This window comes from Ovis canadensis, chromosome 22, assembly GCF_042477335.2.
Source record: "Ovis canadensis isolate MfBH-ARS-UI-01 breed Bighorn chromosome 22, ARS-UI_OviCan_v2, whole genome shotgun sequence".
In the NCBI taxonomy this organism is placed as follows: domain Eukaryota; kingdom Metazoa; phylum Chordata; class Mammalia; order Artiodactyla; family Bovidae; genus Ovis; species Ovis canadensis.
This window is the reverse complement of record NC_091266.1, coordinates 57,754,562-57,775,483: the sequence shown is the minus strand read 5'-3', so window position 1 is coordinate 57,775,483 and position 20,922 is coordinate 57,754,562. Positions and strand designations below refer to the sequence as shown.

Sequence of the window (20,922 nt, the reverse complement as noted above, 5' to 3'; positions counted from 1 at the left end):
TTTTTGATGTGTGCCATGCTTAATCACTCAGTCATGTCCAACCCTTTGCAACCCCTGGACTGTAGCCCACCAGGCTCTTCTTCTCATAGGGATTCTCCAGGTAAGAATACTAGAGTGGGTTGCCATGCCCTCCTCTAGGGGATCTTCTCAACTCAGGGGTTGAACCCAGGCCTCCTGCATTGCAGGCAGATATTTTTACCATCTGAACCAAGATCCATAATAACCTTTTTTTAAAATATTTATTTTTTTGGCTGTGTCAAGTCTTAGATGTGGCACAATCTTCAGTCTTCACTGTGGCCAGTGGGATCTTTAGTTGAGGCATGCAAATTCTTAGCTGAAGAGTGTGGGATCTAGTTCCCTGACCAGGGATTGAAGCCAGGCCAGCCCACCTGCCCTGGGAGTGCGGTCTTGGCTTCTGGACCACCAGGAAAGTCCCAGTCCTTAATATTCTATCATGCACCATTCATTGGTTGTTCCACAAATATTTGTGGAGTGCACCCTATATGCCAGGTGTTGTGTGGGTTGTGCAAACAGCTCTGTGTAGGACAAATGTGTGAGTCAATGCATACAGGGCAAGAGGCACTGTCTATACCGCTCCGCGGCACTGGCTGCTGATTTCCAGGTTCACGGCTGTTCTAGGGGAACTGAAATTGCCCTGGTATGGGAGGGGAGCATTGGTGTGTTTTAGATGGCTGTTATGAGCATGAGGCCTGGACATATCCCACTTACGGGTGTTTTTTGGTAGAAGCAAAGGAAAGCTTCAGGACCAGTACTTGTCAGAGACATCGTCTTCCATGAGCTGCTTCATTACTTTTTAAACTCATTTTTTTCAAAAGGTAATAGGCTCACATGGTTCTAAACAATACTGTACAAAACAATAATGTACACAACAAAAAGACTCATTACCACCTTATCCATATCTGCCAGGTACCCACTTCTGATAACCATTTATGACATTTTTTGCATGTATTATTCCAGTGTTTCTTTATCCAAATGCAAGTATACATGCTTATTTTTTCCTTTCCAATACAAAAAGGTTGTCTACAATTTATACACTTTTGTGCCTTGATTTTTGCGCTAAAAGTATTTCTCAGAGATATTTCCAAAGATAAGCAAGTTGTTAAGGCAGAGAGGGGTATTTGAGACATGAGGGGAGCATGTCTAGAAGCTGATTCCAAGAACCGTGAATAGAGTTCATGAATGGAGCATGAGGAACTAAGATTGGAACTAAGATTGGAGAGGCAAGCCAATACCAGGGAGAGACTTTAGGTGATGAGCGTCCATCCAGGAAGAATTGAGCAGTCTTTATTGGCTTATAAGTGGCATTGACATGGTCAGATCATCTCCCAGCTACATTTCTTTGCCCATTCTATTCCCCTGGACTCCAACATACCAAGACCATGGTGGTGTGTGTCCATTTCACCCCAAGGGATCATTTGATGCCTAAACTCAGACCTCACAATAGCTGCCACATAAGCCAGTTATGATGCAAGATGTTTGTGACTGTCCTCTGGGTTCACATTAAAGCTGTCTTAGAAAGAAAATCCAGGCACTGACACCTCCCATCCTAGCCTGGAGCCAGAGTATGATCAGAGAATGGGAGAATGGCTGTCCGAAGATTGGAAAACAGAGGGTTAGAGATTCAAGGGTCCAAGAAAGGATGACTACAGAGGGAAAGTTAAATAAGAATGGAATACCGATGCGAGTATTTAATATAAGCGATTCCTTCCTGAATAAAGAGTCCCTGTCCTCCCAAGGGGATCTATGCCCTGCTTCACCACTGGGGTGAGTGTAACCTGTGCTTCTGGTCCATTCCCTCCCACCCATGTCAGATTTGAGGCCAAATGGAAGAGCCCACCCTGTGGCTGTAGAAACTGTGATCACAGAGGCCTTATCCTGATCAACGTGGCATCACCCTTTGTGAGATTTCCCACTCCAAAAGGCAAAACTAGGAAGACCATTCCCAAGTTCTAATACACCTCTCTGCCTTCCAGGATATGGACCAAATTCTACAAGTCGGACCCACGCATTGCCCTCGGGAAATACTCCCCTTTGGAGAAAGAGATCCTAGTAAGTGCTATGAAATTTATACACAGGGAGGCCCCACAGAATCCAGGCAGTTAGGCTAGGAGAGTCAGAGTTTCAAAAACCACCAGCAACACAGGTGTGAGTCTCCCAAGCAGTGGAGGAGGGTTGGCTAAGTTAACTAGTGGCTTCCATATTTGCCTAGCAAAAGCAAAATACTCTCTTATTACAAAGTCCCAAGCAGGACTGTAACTACAAGTGATAACAAATCACGGAAGCGGCCTTTTCTTGAGCCCTTATCTTGCACTAGTTGCTTTCATATATGTTATCTTATGGAGACCTCACAGGGGCCTGTAAGAGCAATACAATTCTCTCAGATTCATAGTAGGTGAGACGGAAAGTCAGATTTGAACCCAGGCTCATCTGTTCCCAATGATCTACCCTCATTCTCACTATACAGGGTCTCGGGCACCCGCACGGATAGAGGGCAAGGGAGCCACTAGATAATTCTTTCTGTGGGTGTCCTTTGTTCCTGTCAAATTGAGAACTTTTAAAAAATTTTCCATCATAAATGCTATATTTTTATTTTTTTGTTGTTGAGGTAAGATTGATTTAGAACATTATTGTTGAGGCAGTCTGAGAGCAAGTGGGAAAAAAATTTCCAGGCACAAACTGCAGAAAAGAGTGTGTTTATCTTAAAAAAAAGAGCAGAGATAAAGTGGGCACTTCGAGTGCAACCGGCTGACAACTCCTGACAAGCCAGGGAGAGCTGACCGCCTTTGTGAGTTAATAGCTGATTTGTATAGCCTCAAGACAAAGACAGTTTCTGCTGGAAGGTTGGCGTTAGGTGATTGGGGCACAACAGGGTGTTTCCTGGAGTGGGCATCTTTGCCTAACTGGGAATCAGGAAGCTTGTTAGTGATGATCAAGGGGACTTTTGGTAAGGTTACAGAGGGGCCCAGTTGGCTTTGGTAAGGTTACAAAGGGGCCCGGTTGGCTTTGGTAAGGTTATAAAGGGGCCTGGTTGGCTTTGGTAAGGTTGTAAAGGGGCCCAGTTAGCTTTGGTTCTGGGCTCTGCTTCTGTGGCCTTGGTACAAGGCCTCACACCTGTGGCCTGCAGCAGGACTCAGCAATTACATCAGCGTCATGTGTACAACGTTGAGTTTCATATTTCTCTAAGTGCTATATGTGCTCCCCACCAAAATTTAGTTTTCTCCATAACCTTGCAGCTCATCTCCTTTACCCTTTTTTCCCTTCCCCTCCCCACTCTTCCTTCTCTGGTAACCACTACTGTTGTTTTCTCCCCTTTACTAATCCTTGATGGTATTATAGTAAGTGAAGTGAAGTCGCTCGGTCATGTCTGACTCTTTGCAACCCAGTGGGCTCCTCTGTCCATGGGATTCTCCAGGCAAGAATACTGGGGTGGGTTGCCATTTCCTTCTCCAGGGGATCTTCCTGACCCAGAGATCAAACCTGGGTCTCCCGCATTGCAGGCAGATGCTTTATCCTCTGAGCCACCAGGGAAACCTATACTAACTGAAATAAATCAGATTGAGAAATACAAATACTGTAGAAATTCACCCACACGTGGATTATAAAAAACTGACCAACAAACAAATGAACACATCAATCCCCTTGAGATTTTAACCACCGCCTCTCCCCACTCATCCCCCAGCCCCCTGCCCATTGGCCCTGGAGAAGGGGATGGCAACCTACTCCAATATTCTTGCCTGGAGCAGAGCCTAACAGGCTCTAGTCCATGGGCTCGCAAAGAGTCGGACACGACCGATCGACTCACACACCTTTTCCCACTTGTCAGCGTCTGGGTGGCGTTCACACCGTGGCAGCCCGGAGGTTTCTGACTTACAAGCAAGAGGAAGAACGGGAAATGCTCAAGGAACTACAGACGTTGTCTTCAGACTACAAACGGGCGGTGGACTATAGAAGGCAACACATCCCTGCTTGTGCCACCTGTGGGCCCCTGGGGAAAATGTGGACGGCCAAGGTGATCGTGTCCCCGGAGGAGTTCAGGATGCCCCGGCGGGAGAGGCTGAATGTCAGCAAGCACATAGAGCGTATGCAGCTGGCGAGAGCCCTGCGGAGCAAGCAGCTCCTACCCTATGTCGAAAGGTTTAGGGACTCTTCGCTTCTGCCTGCAGGGGGCCTGGGCCCCATGGCAAGGGGCAGGGCTGGGGAAGGCCAGGATGACGGCAACACCGATGATGGCAATGATGCCCATCAAAAGGGGAGAGGAGAGGCGGAGAGCAAAACCTCCAAAAGACAGGAAATAAAAATGAACGTCATTTTCAAGTCAGAAGAACCCAAAAATAGCATAACGTACCATCCAAATGATCTAAAGCCATTCCTCCCCGCAAAGAAAGTGGAGAGGTCCATCACTGGCTTAACAAACAGAAGTCTTTTGCACGTGTCAGAATTTCCTGGCGACCTCATGCTAATGAATCAGGATTTTCTGTCTCGGGGGATCTACCCCAGTTATGCATCACAGGCCACCCGTCTGGAAGAAGAGAATGCCTGGAAAGAGTACATGTGCAAAGTTGCTTCCCATCATTATTAAAATGTTATTTATCTCCATGGTAACCCAGCCTCCTGGTCCTTCTTATTCCTGCAGCTCTGCCCCAGGTGGCTTCTCTCTCTCTTTTCTTTTTTTTTCTTTTTACTTTAAAAAAACTTTTCATTTTTAAAAGTTTTTATTTTATATTGGAATGGGGTTGATTAACAATATTTCAGGTGTACAGCAGAGTGATTCAGTTATATATATTAATATTTTTTCAAGGTTCCCTGGTGGCTCAGCTGCTTAAGAATCTGCCTGCAATGAGGGAGACCTGGGTTCGATCCCTGGGTTGGGAAGATCCCCTGGAGAAAGGAAAGGCTACCCACTCCAGTATTCTGGCCTGGAGAATTCCATGGACTGTCTAGTCCAAGGGGTTGCAAAAGAGCCAGACATGACTGAGCAACTTTCACTTCCATGTTCTTTTTCGATTCCCAGGTGGTGCAGTGGGAAAGAATCCACCTGCCAGTGCAGAGACAGTCCATGGATCACACTAAGTCAGACACTTCTGAAGCAACTGAGCATACACACACACACACACACACACACACACACACAGAGAGAGAGAGAGAGAGAGAGAGAGAAAGCAAGTGTAAACTTTGCAAGGCCTTGTGAGTCCTTAAAAAGAAGCCCCTACTGAGCACGGATATCACCAGTGGTAGAATAAGCCACATGTCCAGAAGGGCCACATGGACTGGTTTATATTATGGGGGGAAGGGCAGGGAGAGAAGGGACGTTCTGAGATGGGGTGCTGGGTTCTCACCTGGCCAGTGTGTGGTCTGGGGCTGGGCATCTGTGTGAGAGACAAGGAAGGTTAGATCTAAAGCACCAATGTGTCCAACTGGAATCAAAGCTGAAGCAACTCTGAGAAATAGACTCTGGGCTGATTTTTCCTGATTCCACTGAGGAGCCACTGTCAATGTCATCATGGTCTTTCTGACCCACGTCATTTTGGGAAGACCCAGATGCCAGGCCATTGCCCACATCAGTGTGGCCAAAGGCTTTCTGTCCACATGTTTGGAAGCCACAGCCCCTCCTGTGACAGCTGGAGGTCATTACAGCAACATTGCCCAGGACTATCAGTCAGTCTCCCTCAGGTCTATGACAACCGCATGGTCACCCCGGAGGTGTTAGGACTCTGGGCTGTGCACGAATGCCTGGAGAGTCTCCGTGGGGCTCTGCTCCAGACAGCCATGCTCTAGCCGGTCACTAGCATTCCATTTGTCACCTGCCTGCCATCCCCACACCCTTGAATCATCAAGGGGCTTCATGATGAGCTGTTTACCCAGGAATTCTTTCCTCTAAGTAGATGCTAGGGAAAAGCAACATAATACACCAACTGAGGTTAAACAGTGCTGCCCAGGAGAAGGAAAGCTCAGGAAGCAATTGACGAGTGCCTCGCAGAGATGGATGAATGCTTCTGCAGAAAATAAAACCTTTCATTCTTCTGTCCTCAGAAGCAGAGCTTTCCTTCTGACCTGAGTGTGTAGATGCCACTCCTTGGCTTCTGACCGCCCCTCCTCTGGCAGATGGGGTTGGGGGTGGGGCTGCTGGCCCCAGCAGCCAAGCTTGCATCCAAGAGCAGGATCAGAGGCACAAGTTGTGTCCATATTCTTGTGGAGCACCTTGAGGAGGTCCTTCTGCTTCTCTCTCTGGCCTTCAAAGCCCTCTCTGCTCTTAACTCCTGATCCCTTCCTTCATCCTCAGCCACAGGCACGTGCCCTGCTCACAAGAGACAGGCTGGAGGCTCTAAGGGATCCAGCAGGAGGCAGGGGACATGTCCAGAAAGAACCAGGACCTTCTGTACAGGTTTCACCCTTGACCAAACAGAGCCTTCCCAGACATAAGGACAGGAAGAGCCTGAAATCTCTGAAAATGGCAAAGGGCCAATGCAGGGAAATTTTCAGAGCCATCTGACCATCGGAACCCTCGAGAAATTATATAAGCCATGGGAAATGTGTGTATTGTCAACCCCAACTCCTTGAGTTTGCACCCCAGTCTTGATTCTTGACCACACTATTTCAAGTTTACAGAAGCAATGTTTAAATAGAATCTAAGCCCCATTTTGCAGCCATCTGCAAGGTGTTTCATCCTTGGGCACACAAGAGTAACTTAGTGTAGGTCCAGACCTCACGTCAAGTCTGGAAGGACAGAGACCCTTCCTCACACAGATGACATCTTCTGTCTCAGCATCTTTTCTGGTCTGTGTTTGGCTTAGCCTACAGTTGAGGGAACCGTGACTCCCATGTTAACACTGAAGACTGCCTGGAGAGAAATGCAGAGCCTCATTGGAACATTGAAAACACAACTCTGACCTTATCGCTCATTCATTCATTTAAGAATTACTAGTAGGACCCTAAAGTTTGAGTGCCGCAGTGGTACCCACTGAATAAATAAGCAACTGGTACTGCATACTTGACTTTCCTGGTGGCTCAGATGGTAAAGAATCTGCCTGCAATGGAGGCGACCCAGGCTCCATTCGTGGGATCGCCAAGAGTCAAATGTGACTGAGTGACTAACAGCAGCTGAATACTTAACTCTCATAGAGATCTATATGAGGCAAGTGAGAGAGGCACAAGGATGCAATGGTAGAGTCAGCCCTTCAGCTGAACCAGGATGTGCTTCATGGAGGACCCCAAGCAGCAGGCAGATGCGTCTGGAAGGTTGGAAGGAGGGACTCCTGGCTGAGGGGACAATGTGAGCAAAGGCTCAGAGTTGCTCAAAGGTGTGCAGTGTCCAAAGCTCAGTGTGTGATGGCTCAGCCCTGAGAGGGACCAGAGGGAAGAAGACATTAGAAGGAAGGGAAAGTCAGGTGAAGAAGGGTTTGATAAAACTCTGCTAAGGCGGCTAACTCTATGGACTGGTTTTCAACAGGAAGTGAAAAATGGAACCGGATTGTGGTTAGATGCCTATGCTGGATGGTGGGGGGTAAACTGGAAAAGATCCAAAAAGCTACAATATCAACAGAGAAAAATCACCTTCAGAGAACTCACTTGAGGAAGAGAGATTCCAGGGTGACCTCTGGGTTGACCTCAACAGGATGGTCCACACATACAGATTATTGTGCCTGAAGGAGTTGATGGTTCTCCCCACAAGTTCATGAAAAGACCCCCACACTCCCCCTCCTCTCTGGACAGAAGAAAAGGATATGGAAGCAGTTCCAGGCTTATAAGAGGCTGTGCCATCCAGAGGCCACTGTGTTTCTGACCCTGCTAACTCCTGGTCTGATAAAATGCAACATCACCCGATTAGATGAGCCCACAAACAATGTGAACTTTATGTGTGACTCTCTGCAGACCTTTAAAAGGGACTATGATGCAAATATAATTGATAGCTGGATGGTGGGAATCAGAAGACATTCAACATATCCTCACCAAAGATCCTTTATCCTCAAGCTCATTGCTTGAAACTTGGCAGAGAGCCGGGCCAGCGTCTCATTGCTATGTCTGTAGAGGGTTTCCTTGTGCAGGCAAGGAAAATCATAAATAGATAGCACTCTTGTCCTGAGATAGACCTCAGACCAATGAGCACCCTCTGGGCATTAAGACCTTCAGGAGGGGTTTCAACTACTCTCAGCGATGCCTGGGGTTCCAACCCTGTAACACCAGGACTCACAAACTAAAAAAAAAAAAAAAAAAATCCAGACTCAGGTAAAGAGACTTTATTCAAAATGATTATAATGATAAATAGAAGAAACTAACCACAAGACTGGCAACAATCTAAAGCCCAGTAGTAAGGAATCTTTCTGCAGTTAGGCAACCGGGGGCTGGAAAGGATGGAGGTGACAGGCTGAGAGCAGCAGGTGTGATTAGACAGAAGATGCCTCTCCTTGTGGGCAGCTGATTCCAGAGGGTCTTCAAGGAATGTTGTTCTCTTTTGCAATGCTTGTCCACTCAGGCCTGAGCAGAGATCACTAAGCTGTGGGATGGAGAACAGGTTAAGTAGAGTTTAAGAAGCATTTTCTTCCAATTGACATGTGGGTGAAATTGCAGTCAATCATTAATGAGGAAAAAATACACTCTTGAGGGACTGTCTTGGTTTGTTTTAGGTTACATATACATCTGGTCCCATCACTTCATGAGAAATAAATGGGAAAATGGTGGAAACAGTGAAACAGACTTTATTGGGGCGGGGCGGCGGTGGGGGGGCTCCAAAATCACTGCAGATGGTGACTGCAGCCATGAAATTAAAAGATGCTAACTCCTTGAAAGAAAATTTATGACCAACCTAGACAGCACATTAAAAAGCAGAGACATTACTTTGCCAATAAAGGTCTGTCTAGTCAAGGCTATGGTTTTTCCAGTAGTCATGTATGGATGTGAGAGTTGGACCGTAAAGAAAGCTGAGCGCCAAAAAATTAATGCTTTTGAACTGTGGTGTTGGAGAAGACTTGAGAGTCCCTTGGACTGCAAGGAGATCCAACCAGTCCATCCTAAAGAAAATCAGTTCTGAATGTTCATTGGAAGGACTGATACTGAAGCTGAAACTCCACTACTTAGGCCACCTGATGTGAATAACTGACTGATGCTGGGAAAGATTGATGGTGGGAGGAGAAGGGGATGACAGAGGATGGGATGGCTGGATGGCATCACCAACTCAATGGACATGAGTTTGGGTAAATTCCAGGCATTGGTGATGGACAAGGAGGCCTGGTGTGCTGCAGTCCATGGGGTCGCAAAGAGTTGGACACGACTGAGTGACTGAACTAATATATGCCTAAGGGATTTTAATATGATCAGGAAGGGAAATTTTATATTTGAGAGGAAATGATCATCTTGTTTAGATGTAAAGTAAAACTTGTAAAAGAATTTTCATGTCAGATCTTCACAACTGCAAGATCTGGGGATGCAGAAAGGCTGTCATTGAACTGGTGGCTGTTTCTGGAGAGGCTCACTAGGTCACACTGCCTCTGGCTCATCTGCTGACAATCGGGTTTATTTCAACAGTCAGATAAACACCAGATGCCCAACTTCCCTGGACCATGCACAGAGAAGGAGGACTTGTCAGCAGGTGCCTGCCTCCTTTTACCTACCTTGTGGATCCTGAAAGTACAGTACTTCATAGGAAGAAGTCGGGTGCTCAGGCTTTCTGAAGTACTTGACAGTCATGGTATTGCCAGAAGATCTATATTCCAGGAATGAACCTTCACAAACCCTCCCTAAGACAGAAGATCCTGGCAGCCCATCTATAATCTCCAGGTACTCTTTAGCACAGTTGAGGCTGTTGGAGCAGAGGGAAGGGCAGGCATCAGCCTTCGGAATCATGGTCCCTCCGGCAGGCAGGCAGCCTCCCCTGTCCAGACCCAATGCAATCACAGGGCTTTGTTCACCAGACTTCCCAGGCATGGTGCCCACAGGGAAGGAGACTCATCCTTCAGGAGGGGGTGGTGGTCACCCAGGACCCTCCCCACACCAGGGCTGCAGGTGACTCCTTGCCTCCTGGGCAACCCCACTGATGGGGCTCAGGGAAGCCCACCCAGGACTCTGGGATCAGGAGCCACCGGAGGGCACAGTATAGCCAACCCTGAGGACTGTTTGCTTGGGCAACAAGCACGGAGTCAGATGAAGCCCAGACATGCGTGTGTGACTCCACTGCACCCCTGCACCCCTGGCAGAGGGGGCCCAGGACCCCCTCTTGGCCTCCAGGACATGCAGAGGCGAGAGGGGCATCCAGGTCTCGCTGCTGTGGGCAAAGTGCACACATGGGTTGTCACACTGCTGCCGAGGTCTCCGTCTCCTCCTCCTGCCCATCAGACCTGACCCCGCCCTGTCTTCCTCTCTCAGCCACCAGCGTGTGTCCCACCCAGGAGGGAGATTGGAGCCTCTCTGGGCTAAAACGAGACACGGAAGGGACATCTCACCAGGACACACACTCAGCTCCCTCTCTACTAGCTCACTCTTAGACGGACTGATTCCTTCCTAGTCCCATATCCAAAACTGGTCTTGGAGAGGGTCAAAGGCACAATAATGAAAATTTTAAGAATAAGCTATCCCTCTGATCCTAATAGAAATGGTGATGTAGGAAATGCCTGCCTCCTTCAGCCCTGGCGTGTGGTTTCGATAGATGGTCTGGACCCTGCTGTGAGGCAGGCATTTCCAGGTTGTCCTCCTCACACGGAGCAGCTCCTCCACCTAGTGGAGACCTGACCCTGTGGAAGGTCTGGAGGGACAGGGCTGTGTCAGTCACAAGACAACCTCACCTGTCTCCACCACCACTGTGGATTATATATCACTTGGTCTGCAATTGGTGGAAATGTGGCTGTGTGTTAATATCTGTGAAGAGTAACCTACTACGGAAATGCTACAACTTATTGCTGCGTTGACAGTGCTTTCTGTTGCAGTATTATTCATTCTGTCTTTTAATTGTTCATTCAGTCTTTCATTCATCCATGCACCCACTAGTTGAAAAATATTTCTTGACTGCCAAAAATAAGACTCCCTTTCTTGTAGGCACAAACTCATGGGCAGGAATGGTGCGTGCGTCGTCGCTCAGTCATGTCCAACTCTTTGAGACCCTATGGCCCCCCAGGCTCCTCTATCCGTGGGATTCTCCAGGCAAGAATATTGAAATGGGATGCCATTCCCTTCTCCAGGGGATCTTCCCAAAGCAGGTAATATATGGGGCACAAATATGAGAAAGATCTGCCCAGCTGTGGACAGAGTCAGAGCAGGGGTTTCAGGTGTGATGGAAAAGTTCTTCCTCCAGTGAACTCGTGAACTAGGAAATGAGGACCCTAAGCAGCAGGTGGTGAGTCTGGGAGAGGTGGAAGTTGCCTTCCAGGCAGAGGGGACAGTGTGAGCAAAGGCTCAGAGCTGCCCAGCAGTCTGGTGGGTCCACAGCTCAGTGTGTGCTGGCTCAGCTCAGAGACGGGGCAGAGGGGAGGAGATGTTAGAAGGGAGGGGAGATCGGGGTCCCCTGGAGGGATCTGAAAGCTGTGCAAGGAGGGTCAGCTTGATGCAGAGGGCAGGGGGCCATGTAGGTCGTCAGCAGGAGTGAGCTGAGCTGGGGTCAGGATGTGTCCGGATGTGTGTGCTGGGTGGTGCGGGGGAAATGGGAAGGGGCAAAGAGGGACACCTTCCCATAAAACCACAACATCAGCAAAGAACACTCAGCTGAGCACTTACTGGAGTTGCTGGATAGACACCCTAGCTTGGTACTGTGGTGGCATCTGGATAGTCCAGACACAGTTTGTTTTCTTTCCATAATAGGTGGCGATCACTCCAGACTCCTCATTGAGGATTCCCCCGCAGTTAGTATTTCCTATAACAGAAGAAAGGATTCCAGTCTCCCAGAAGCTGCACCAGGCCGCTGGGCTCTGTGCCGCCCCTCGCCTACCCCACTGCAGGTGGTCCTAACTCCCACTCCCCAACCACAAACAGACATCCGCAATCCAGTCTGAGCACCCAGGAAAATGTGGTTTTCAGAATTTTAAAGAGATCCATACTCTTTACTGCAGTTTGTTTTGATCCCTGAAAAATATGAGTTTAACACCTTGTCGACAAAGTATTGTTTGTCAAGTGAAAGTGAAAGTCGCTCAGATGTGTCCGACTCTTTGTGACCCCATGGACTATACAGTCCATGGAATTCTCCAGGCCAGAATACTGGAGTGGGTAGCTGTTCCCTTTTCCAGGGGATCTTCCCAACCTAGGGATCGACCCAGGTATCCCACATTACAGGCATATTCTTTACCAGCTGAACTGCCAGAGAAGCCCATTGTTTGTCAAGTGAAGATAAAACAGCACTTTCATCATTGGTGTTTTGATCAAATGAGTTCAAGTTTTACCTGGACCTGAAAATCCTAGGGAAATCAATCAATCATCGATTGATAATCATCAGTCACTCAGTCAATCATCCATCACTCAATCATCTATCAGCCCCCGCATCAGGGGGAAACTTTTCTCTTTGCCTAGCACCCCTCTGATGCCGACACACCCTCTGCCTGGAGGCTCTCATATCTGACACTGGACACAGTGATGCCCCTCAGCCCTCCAGGCTCCAGCCATTAAAGGTGGCTCCGTTGTCCTGGGCCACCTATGCTGTGGAGAGGTGGTCCCATTCCTGCCTCATGAGGTTGTGCAGGCAGGAGGGCAGGGGAAGCTCCTGAGTTGAGGAGGTGAGGAGGGGAGGGGAGAAGGAACAGGGTGGGAGTCGTAGGAGGTCAGGGTATGGGACCCTAGGGATTGTTAAGACCAAGGCTGACGGTCAGCTCTGGAAATGCCAAGTTCCTTTAACCAAAAGGTAAACTGACACCAGTGTTTCCAGGAGAGGCATCTGAACTGAAGCCCTAAAGCACTTCTCCCTGTGAGGAGCATAAAATGGTAAAAGCATTAAGACTGTACTTACGGGGGAGCCAGTCCATTGAATCCACTGTGGCTGGAAAGACATCAAAAGAGAACAACAAATGAAAAGCCGGAAGTTACTGAAGTGTCAAGGCTATGGCACACACAGTGCCCACCCTGTGTTTCCAGGGATCATGCTGGGCGCACAATACTTGGCTGCCCTTGTCCTGGGAAGAGCCGGGTCCTGCAGGGACAGAGCAGAAGTCTGGTGCTCCGCCTTCAAGACTTGCTCATTCAGCTGTGACCGTTTGTTTCTCAGGCCCACTCAGTGAAAATGAATGTTCTGGCTCTGGAGCCACAATCAGACAAGTCAGCTCTCAGGAGGCTGAGTGGCTTCTCCAGTTAACCTGGGAGTTTCTGCTCGGCAGGTTGAACCTGCCATTTCCTAAGAAACCTCTCAGTCCTGGGCCAATCAGAACAGAGGGGCACTCAAAAATAACTTGAGTATTTCTTGTAATTCTTCAATGAGACCAATGATGAATTTGCTTTTGGTGTAAATGCATGGAATAAAAATCTCAGCTGAGAAGAATGAGCATTCTTAATTTATGAAAGTTTCACCATGTCAGGGAACTGAGTCAGGGGCCTGACAGCAATCACTGTTTTCTTTGTTGTTGTGGCTTGTAGTTTATCCTCAGGGCTTGACAAGTGGGCACAGCACAGTTCAGGAAACAGACTGGGGCCCAGTGTGGCTTGGGTGAGTGCTGGATGGCTTTAGACAAGACATTTATTCTCACAAACCTCAGTCCATGCACCTGTAAACTGGAAATTTAATAGTAACAGCCTCCTTGGTTCCAGAGGACAGTTCACGAATACACAGCTCAGTGCCCAGCCCAGAGAGGCTGTCCACTACGCTCCCTGCCACTGTCAACCTCCCGCCGCATTCATTTCCTTTTCCGTAGACACTGCTTTCCTCAGTAAATGGAAATCAACAAGCGCTCTGGGAGCTATGTGACCATAGATGTCAACCAGGACATGGGGGTCCGTCTCCAGCTGCCCATCCTGAGCACTGAAGTGGCACAGGATTGGGGGCCACAAAGGAAACCTCCCCACCCTGGAGCATCCATCTCGTCTGCTCTGGAAAATACAAATCGAGGTTTCTTTGAAAGCAGATCTCAAGGGCAGAATCGCACATCTTCCCATCATGGACCTGCATGTACAGTGACCTCCTCAGATCTAGAATCTAAGGTGCCAGCTTTGAAGCAGGGGAGCAAGCAGCCCCTTGGAGGAGTTCAGCACACGTCACCCCAAAACATGCTGCCTTGATCTGTTGATTTGAACTGATGGTGCTTGAGAAACAGCAGAAGCAGGAAGGGCTCTGATGGACCTGTTTCTACCTATAAGCTGCCCACAAAATGTCCCAGGAGCAGAGCTCCCCTTCCCCATCCCCACAGCCCCAGACCAGGGAGACGGGAAGGTCCTGATCACAGGAGACTGGGATAAATGCTGAGAAGGATCTGTGTTCACACACTGACAGCACAAGTCTGTCCTTCCGTCCTCTCGGCTCCTGGTCATGAGCACAGTTGCCTGCAGGGGAGCAGGGAAGGAGAGTGTGGGTGGATGAAAAGAGGAGCTGGAGCAGAAAAGCACAGAGAAGGCGATGGGACAGAGTAAGACCCACAGAGAGAGCAAGGAGGAAGGAGACAGAGGCTTCCCTGAAGGCATGGCCGTCTCTTCTTTCCCTCCAGCACCGAGAATCCTCATGGGTCCCTCCATGTTCAGCGCAGGCCCAGCGCCCAGCCCCCTTGCAGGGCTAAGACACCACCCCTGCCCTCGTAGGACATTCTCAGCCCTGCTGGGAGCTGCTGCTCCTGCGGGTCATCTCAGAGCTCGTGTTGCTGCCGTGTCCCCATCCCGGGGGCAGAGGCAGAGCATCCACCTGTCCTGGGGCTTCTGCAGGGGCCCCCGCTTCCCCCTGGATGCCACCCTCCAATCAGGTCCAGCCAGGGTCCCACCTACAACACTCACACCATCACACTTCCAAGACCCCTGCAAAGCTGACCACGTCTGGTTCACCTCCTCCAGGTCTGGGCTGAAGGCTGGCTGTCCCGCAGGGCATCCCAGGGAACACTGGCTAAAGCAGAGGGGGCCCAGGGAATGCATGCCAGAACAAGGACGGACAGCCCAGAAAATGTTTAAAAATCATTGTATACTCAGCCACTGGTCATGGCCATCCTGCTGGACCCTCCTCCTCCAGGCCAGGCTGAGGGTGGCATCTCCTTGGAGAAGAGTAGTTTGCAGACCCTCTTCTTGGGCAACAAGAGAACTGCCCAGACTCTCTAGGTTGAACAGGAAGCAGAGAGGCCGGGAGGCAAGGGGATGGGGGCCAGGGGCCAGGCTTTACCTGTGCTGAGCAGCAAGGCCCAAGGGATGACGCTGGACAGCTTCATCTTCACAGCCTGGCACCAGCCTCAGCACTGAGCCTGGCCCCGGAGGCCTGGGGCTATATACACACAGCAGCTGACGCCTGACCTCCTCCTCCCCTGGAGCCCAGCCCCGCAGGGCTGCGGGAGCCCCGGGTTCTCTAGGAGAAGCAGGCTGCCTGCTGTTTTTTCTTTGTCTTTGTCATACACTTTCTGTGCCCTTTTCCCCTGGGAAATAATGACCAATTTCTTTTCTTCCTCTCCTCTTCCTGCGGTCCTGGATAATAGGTGACATGGACCACTGGCCACACAGAACTCTTATTTGAGAGCTCTCTTGTCTGAGGTTAAGCTTCAGCATGTTCACCTCCAGTGACTTACATAAGCCTCACAACACCTTGGACAGGAGAGGACCTGAGACCCAGAGAGGCCAAGGGACTCATCCACACCCCAGGGCGCCAGTGGCAGACACAGGACCAGTCTGATGACCTGGCTGCCTGGTCTTAAGAACCCTCCTGTGTCACTCAGGGCAAAGGCAGGCAAACAGCCCCCCGTCTGCTCCAGGTGCGGGTCACGATTGGCGGGGGAGTCAGAGTACATGTCAGCCTGTGTGTGGTGTGTCCACAAGGGAGAAAGGTGTGCACATGTTGGCATTTATTCTATATTTATACCAACACCCACATGGCTCTGATAATGAGGTGTTACAGTTATGAGAACCCAGGAGAGCTCCTTGTTGAAAACATGTAGCAGATTCCTAACATGTTTCATCCAAGTTTCTATATAAGTCAACTTTCTACTACTTATTTATCCAAGGAAATGAAAACATGGCCACACAGAACATTACTCATGAGTATTCCTAGCTGCATTATTTGTAACGGAGAGTGGTTAAAAACCCAAATGTCCATTCATCGTTGAATGCATAAATAAAACACAGTCTGTTTGTACAATGAAAGTCATTCGACCATTTAAAGGAACACCAGCCCAGTTGTCTTTCAAGGAGCATTAGCAACCACATACTAACCAGGAGAATGCTATGTCCATTTTCCTGACCTTAAAAACTCTGCATTTTACTAAATCTTTCAAAATTCCATGTTGATTAGAAATGCTTAAAATAATATCTTTTTTAAAATGTGCATTTCTCCAACCACCAGTGGGCTTGGCTGCTTCTCCAATAGGGATGTAGCTTAGTGGCAGAGTGTGTGCTTAGCATGCATGAGGTCCTGGGTTCAATCCCCAGCATCTCCAGTTTTCTTGGGGGGAGGGGGGCTGTGAAATTTGTTTTGGGTTCTAAATCAGTACTAGACACATCCTCGTTTGCTAAGAACACCCACTGCTTGCCCACTTATTTGGTTCATTTTGAGCTTCACTGGTGGCTCAGATAGTAAAAGAGTCTGCTCGCAATGTGGGAGATCCAGGTTCGATCCCTTGGTCAGGAAGATCCCCTGGAGAAGGAAATGGCAACCCACTCCAGTACTCTTGCTTGGAAAATTCCATGGATAAAGGAACCTTGTAGGCTACAGTCCATTGGATCAAAAAGAGTTGGATATGACTGAGTGACTTTACTTTCACTTTCCAATGTTTCTAGTCCAATCCCAGTTCTTTTGAGAAATGCCTGTTTGTGCAGTAGCAGCAGCAGCAGCATATCTTTGGGCCAGTTTTCTGTTATTGTTGCATTACTCGTTTCTCTTTATGGGTGGTAGAAACTTCCTATTCTTTTTAAGTCATTTCTTTCTTTACAGAAACCCTAATGGGTTCCCAGTGGGAGGGACCTTCTACCTCAAGCAGAGCACAGAGAAGTTGCCTGAGCTATCTGTTCACTCAAGCTCTTCTGGCTAATGAATGGAGGAGGAGGAGGCTCACTGGACAGGGTCTCCCTCTCAGAAAACAATGCTGGTTCTGCTCCAGTGGTTAAGTGCCCTGGTTGTTATTTCTATAAAATGTAATCATTCCTCACAGTTCTCCTTCCATCTAGAATCTCCCTTGCCTTATCGTTCCCTGTTACCCCTGGCAGTCCCTTAAGTACAGAATACTCCCTGGCCATGATCTGTGGACCAGAACAAGGAGCACCCCATGGCTGTAAATGCCTGGATGGAGGGAATGCAGGAGCCGTGGGAGGCAGGCAGTTGCTTGTCTTCCATCCCAGCCCAAGCATCCTGCCTTCAGTCCCTGCGTGTCAAGTTCGCTGTCCTCCCTCAGCATCCATGCAGGTTTGTGACTGCTTGGGGAGAAAAGGAAAACACAGTCCCATTCCCAGGGACACTCAGGAATCAAAGTCTGAGCTCTATTTGGATAGCCAACTGTCCTTCAGCCACGTGTCCGGTTGTCTCCCACTGTGCCGATAACGCGTGCATGTGTGCTAAGTCCCTTTAGTCAAGTCCTACTCTGCAGCCCGCCAGGCTCCTCTGTCCATGGGATCCTCCAGGCAAGAACACTGCAGTGGGTTGCCATGCCCTGCTCCAGGGGAGCTTCCTGACCCAAGGATAGCACCCGCTTCTCCCGCGACTCCCATATTGCAGGTGGATTCTTTATCACTGAGCCACCAGGGAAACCCTTGTGTCAATTACATGAGAGGTTAATGACCAAAGCTTTATAATAATCCTTCATGGGTAATAGCTGCTCTTTCCCCTTTGTATGTGTGATTTCAGTTCCTTTTCAAAACGGCCCTATTTTGGAACTTTCATTCTTCTATATGAGTTTTGGATTGTCTTAGTGGCAACCCACTCCAGTACCCTTGCCTGGAAAATCCCACGGATGGAGGAGCCTGGTGGGCTACAGACCATGGGGTCGCAAAGAGTCAGACACGACTGAGCGATTTCACTTTCTTTCACTTTATCAAGTTCTAGGAAAGTGGATTTTAATTTAAAGTGCTTTAAATTAATAGATTTGTTGGGCAGAATTGGCATTTTTATGATCTGAGGCTTTTGAACCTGTAACACTTCCATTTCATCACATTTTCTAGTCTTTCAGTATCATTTAAAAGTTTTTCCCATAGAAACCTGATACACCTAATCGGTTATTACCGTTGGAAACATTACTATTTTTCACACATTGATCCAGCAATCTTAATCTTAGCATTAGTTCCTATCAATTGACTTTAGATAATTTTTAAAAATTTTCTATGTGTATCATATTGGCTGAAAATAAGATTAGTTTTATTACTTTTTTTTTTTTTTTGCCAATTATTACAATGTTAACTCCTTTTTCTTACAGAGAAAAATGCTAAAATGACCAGAGTCTCCTAAACAATGCTGATTAAATGTGATGGTTATCATTCTGTCTTACTCTTAACTTTAATGGAATTACTTCTGAAGTGTCACCATAAATTAGAGGTTGGCTGGACATTTTTTTTTACTTATGCTTTAAGGCATTTAGCTTGTTCCTTTCAATAAGATTCTAAGAGCTCTTTTACATCATTAATGCCTATTGAATTTTGCTGGATTTGTTTCTGAATCCGTGAAGCAGTAATACAGACTTTAGTGCTTATTCTGTAAAACTCAAAAAATTGCATGGGTAGATTGTCTGATTTTGAATTATCTTCGGAAAAAGCAAGAGAGTTCCAGAAAAACATCTATTTCTGCTTTATTGACTATGCCAAAGCATTTGACTGTGTGGATCACAATAAACTGTGGAAAATTCTGAAAGAGATGGGAATACCAGACCGCCTAACCTGCCTCTTGAGAAATCTGTATGCAGGTCAGGAAGCAACAGTCAGAACTGGACATGGAACAACAGACTGGTTCCAAATAGGAAAAGGAGGAGGTCAAGGCTATATATTCTCACCCTGCTTATTTAACTTCTATGCAGGGTACACCATGAGAAACGCTGGACTGGAAGAAACACAAGCTGGAATCAAGATTGCCGAGAGAAATATCAATAAGCTCAGATATGCAGATGACACCACTCTTATGGCAGAAAGTGAAGAGGAGCTAAAAAGCTTCTTGATGAAAGTGAAAGACGAGAGCAAAAAAGTTGGCTTAAAGCTCAACATTCAGAAAACGAAGATCATGGCATCTGGTCCCATCACTTCATGGGAAATAGATGGGGAAACAGTAGAAACAGTGTCAGACTTTATTTTTTTGGGCTCCCAAATCACTGCAGATGGTGACTGCAGCCATGAAATTAAAAGATGCTTACTCCTTGGAAGAAAAGTTATGACCAACCTAGATAGCATATTAAAAAGCAGAGACATTACATTGCCAACTAAGGTCCGCCTAGTCAAGGCTATGGTTTTTCCTGTGGTCATGTATGGATGTGAGAGTTGGACTGTGAAGAAGGCTGAGCGCCGAAGAATTGATGCTTTTGAACTGTGGTGTTGGAGAAGACTTGAGAGTCCCTTGGACTGCAAGGAGATTCAACCAGTCCTTTCTGAAGGAGATCAACCCTGGGATTTCTTTGGAAGGAATGATGGTAAAGCTGAAGCTCCAGTACTTTGGCCACCTCATGCGAAGAGTTGACTCATTGGAAAAGACTCTGATGCTGGGAGGGATTGGGGGCAGGAGGAGAAGGGGACGACAGAGGATGAGATGGCTGGATGGCATCACGGACTTGATGGACGTGAGTCTGAGTGTACTCCGGGAGTTGGTGATGGACAGGGAGGCCTGGCATGCCGCAATTCATGAGGTCGCAAAGAGTCGGACACGACTGAGCAACTGAACTGAACTGAACTTGCATCTTTGAGATAAATTCTTATTTTTTAAAATATTTTTTAACAATACTCAATTCATTTCCCTAAAATTATATCTTATTCTATTTCATTTAATCTTGTTTCCATCTGTATTCTTAAATTACATTAACTAAAATTTCTTTTACTGTCTGTCCTTGCCCATAACTCATATCAGATTATAGTTATATCACTTCAGTTCAGTCACTCAGTCATGTCCGACTGTTTGTGACCCCATGAACCACAGCATGCCAGGCCTCCCTGTCCATCACCAACTCCCGGAGTCCACCCAAACCCATGTCCATTGTGTTGGTGATGCCATCCAATTATCTCATCCTCTGTCATCCGCTTCTCCTCCTGCCCTCAGTCTTTCCCAGCATCAGGGTCTTTTCCAGTGAGTCAGCTCTTTGCATCAGGTGGCCAAAGTATTGGAGTTTCAGCTTCAACATCAGTCCCTCCAATGAACACACAGGACTGATCTCCCTTAGGATGGACTGTTTGGATCTCCTTGCAGTCCAAGGGACTCTCAAGAGTCTTCTCCAACACCACAGTTCAAAAGCATCAATTCTTCTGCCCTCAGATTTCTTCATAGTCCAACTCTCACATCCATACATGACCACTGGAAAAACCATAGTCTTGACTAGACGGACCTTTGTTGGCAAAGTATTGTCTCTGCTTTTTAATATGCTGTCTAGGTTGGCCATAACTTTCCTTGCAAGGAGCAAGCATCTTTTAATTTCATGGCTGCAGTCACCATCTGCAGTGATTTTGGAGCTCAGAAAAATAAAGTTAGCCACTGTTTCCACTATTTCCCCATCTATTTGGCATGAAGTGATGGGACCAGATGCCATGATCTTAGTTTTCTGAATGTTGAGCTTAAGCCAACTTTTTCACTCTCCTCTTTCACTTTCATCAAGAGACTCTTTAGTTCTTCTTTGCTTTCTGCCATAAGGATGGTATCATCTGCATGTG

General features: G+C 47.7%; 2 protein-coding genes and 1 non-coding gene across 3 annotated transcripts; 2 read left to right on the top strand and 1 right to left on the bottom strand.

Moving 5' to 3' along the window:
• The first annotated feature begins 1,535 nt into the window (after window positions 1-1,535).
• Window positions 1,536-4,620, top strand: C22H10orf120 (chromosome 22 C10orf120 homolog). The gene is made up of 3 exons (XM_069566774.1): window positions 1,536-1,785; window positions 1,995-2,070; window positions 3,845-4,620. Exons 1-3 carry the CDS (start codon window positions 1,586-1,588, stop codon window positions 4,598-4,600), a joined length of 1,032 nt encoding a protein of 343 aa, XP_069422875.1. The 5' UTR covers window positions 1,536-1,585; the 3' UTR covers window positions 4,601-4,620.
• Window positions 4,621-8,240: 3,620 nt separating this feature from the next.
• LOC138427451 (spermadhesin-1-like) lies at window positions 8,241-13,320 on the bottom strand. Its single transcript, XM_069566775.1, has 4 exons — window positions 12,938-13,320; window positions 11,719-11,854; window positions 9,627-9,814; window positions 8,241-8,512 (listed from the first exon to the last, which is right to left on the bottom strand). The coding sequence occupies exons 1-4, from the start codon at window positions 12,951-12,953 to the stop codon at window positions 8,508-8,510; spliced, it is 345 nt and encodes a 114-aa protein (XP_069422876.1). The 5' UTR covers window positions 12,954-13,320; the 3' UTR covers window positions 8,241-8,507.
• A 3,143-nt stretch (window positions 13,321-16,463) lies between these two features.
• TRNAA-AGC (transfer RNA alanine (anticodon AGC)) lies at window positions 16,464-16,535 on the top strand. The gene has a single exon. It is a non-coding gene; the product is annotated as a tRNA-Ala (tRNA).
• Window positions 16,536-20,922: the final 4,387 nt, after the last annotated feature.

Excerpts from the sequence above, each read along its gene's own strand:
- C22H10orf120 (XM_069566774.1), top strand. The coding sequence starts at position 1,586 with ATGATCAGAGAATGGGAGAATGGCTGTCCGAAGATTGGAAAACAGAGG. Across the intron at positions 1,786-1,994 it reads TGCCCTGCTTCACCACTGGG|GATATGGACCAAATTCTACA; the intron begins GTGAGTGTAACC and ends TCTGCCTTCCAG. Across the intron at positions 2,071-3,844 it reads CTTTGGAGAAAGAGATCCTA|CGTCTGGGTGGCGTTCACAC; the intron begins GTAAGTGCTATG and ends CCCACTTGTCAG.
- LOC138427451 (XM_069566775.1), bottom strand. Across the intron at positions 9,815-11,718 it reads GTGTCTATCCAGCAACTCCA|CCTCAACTGTGCTAAAGAGT; the intron begins GTAAGTGCTCAG and ends CTGCTCCAACAG.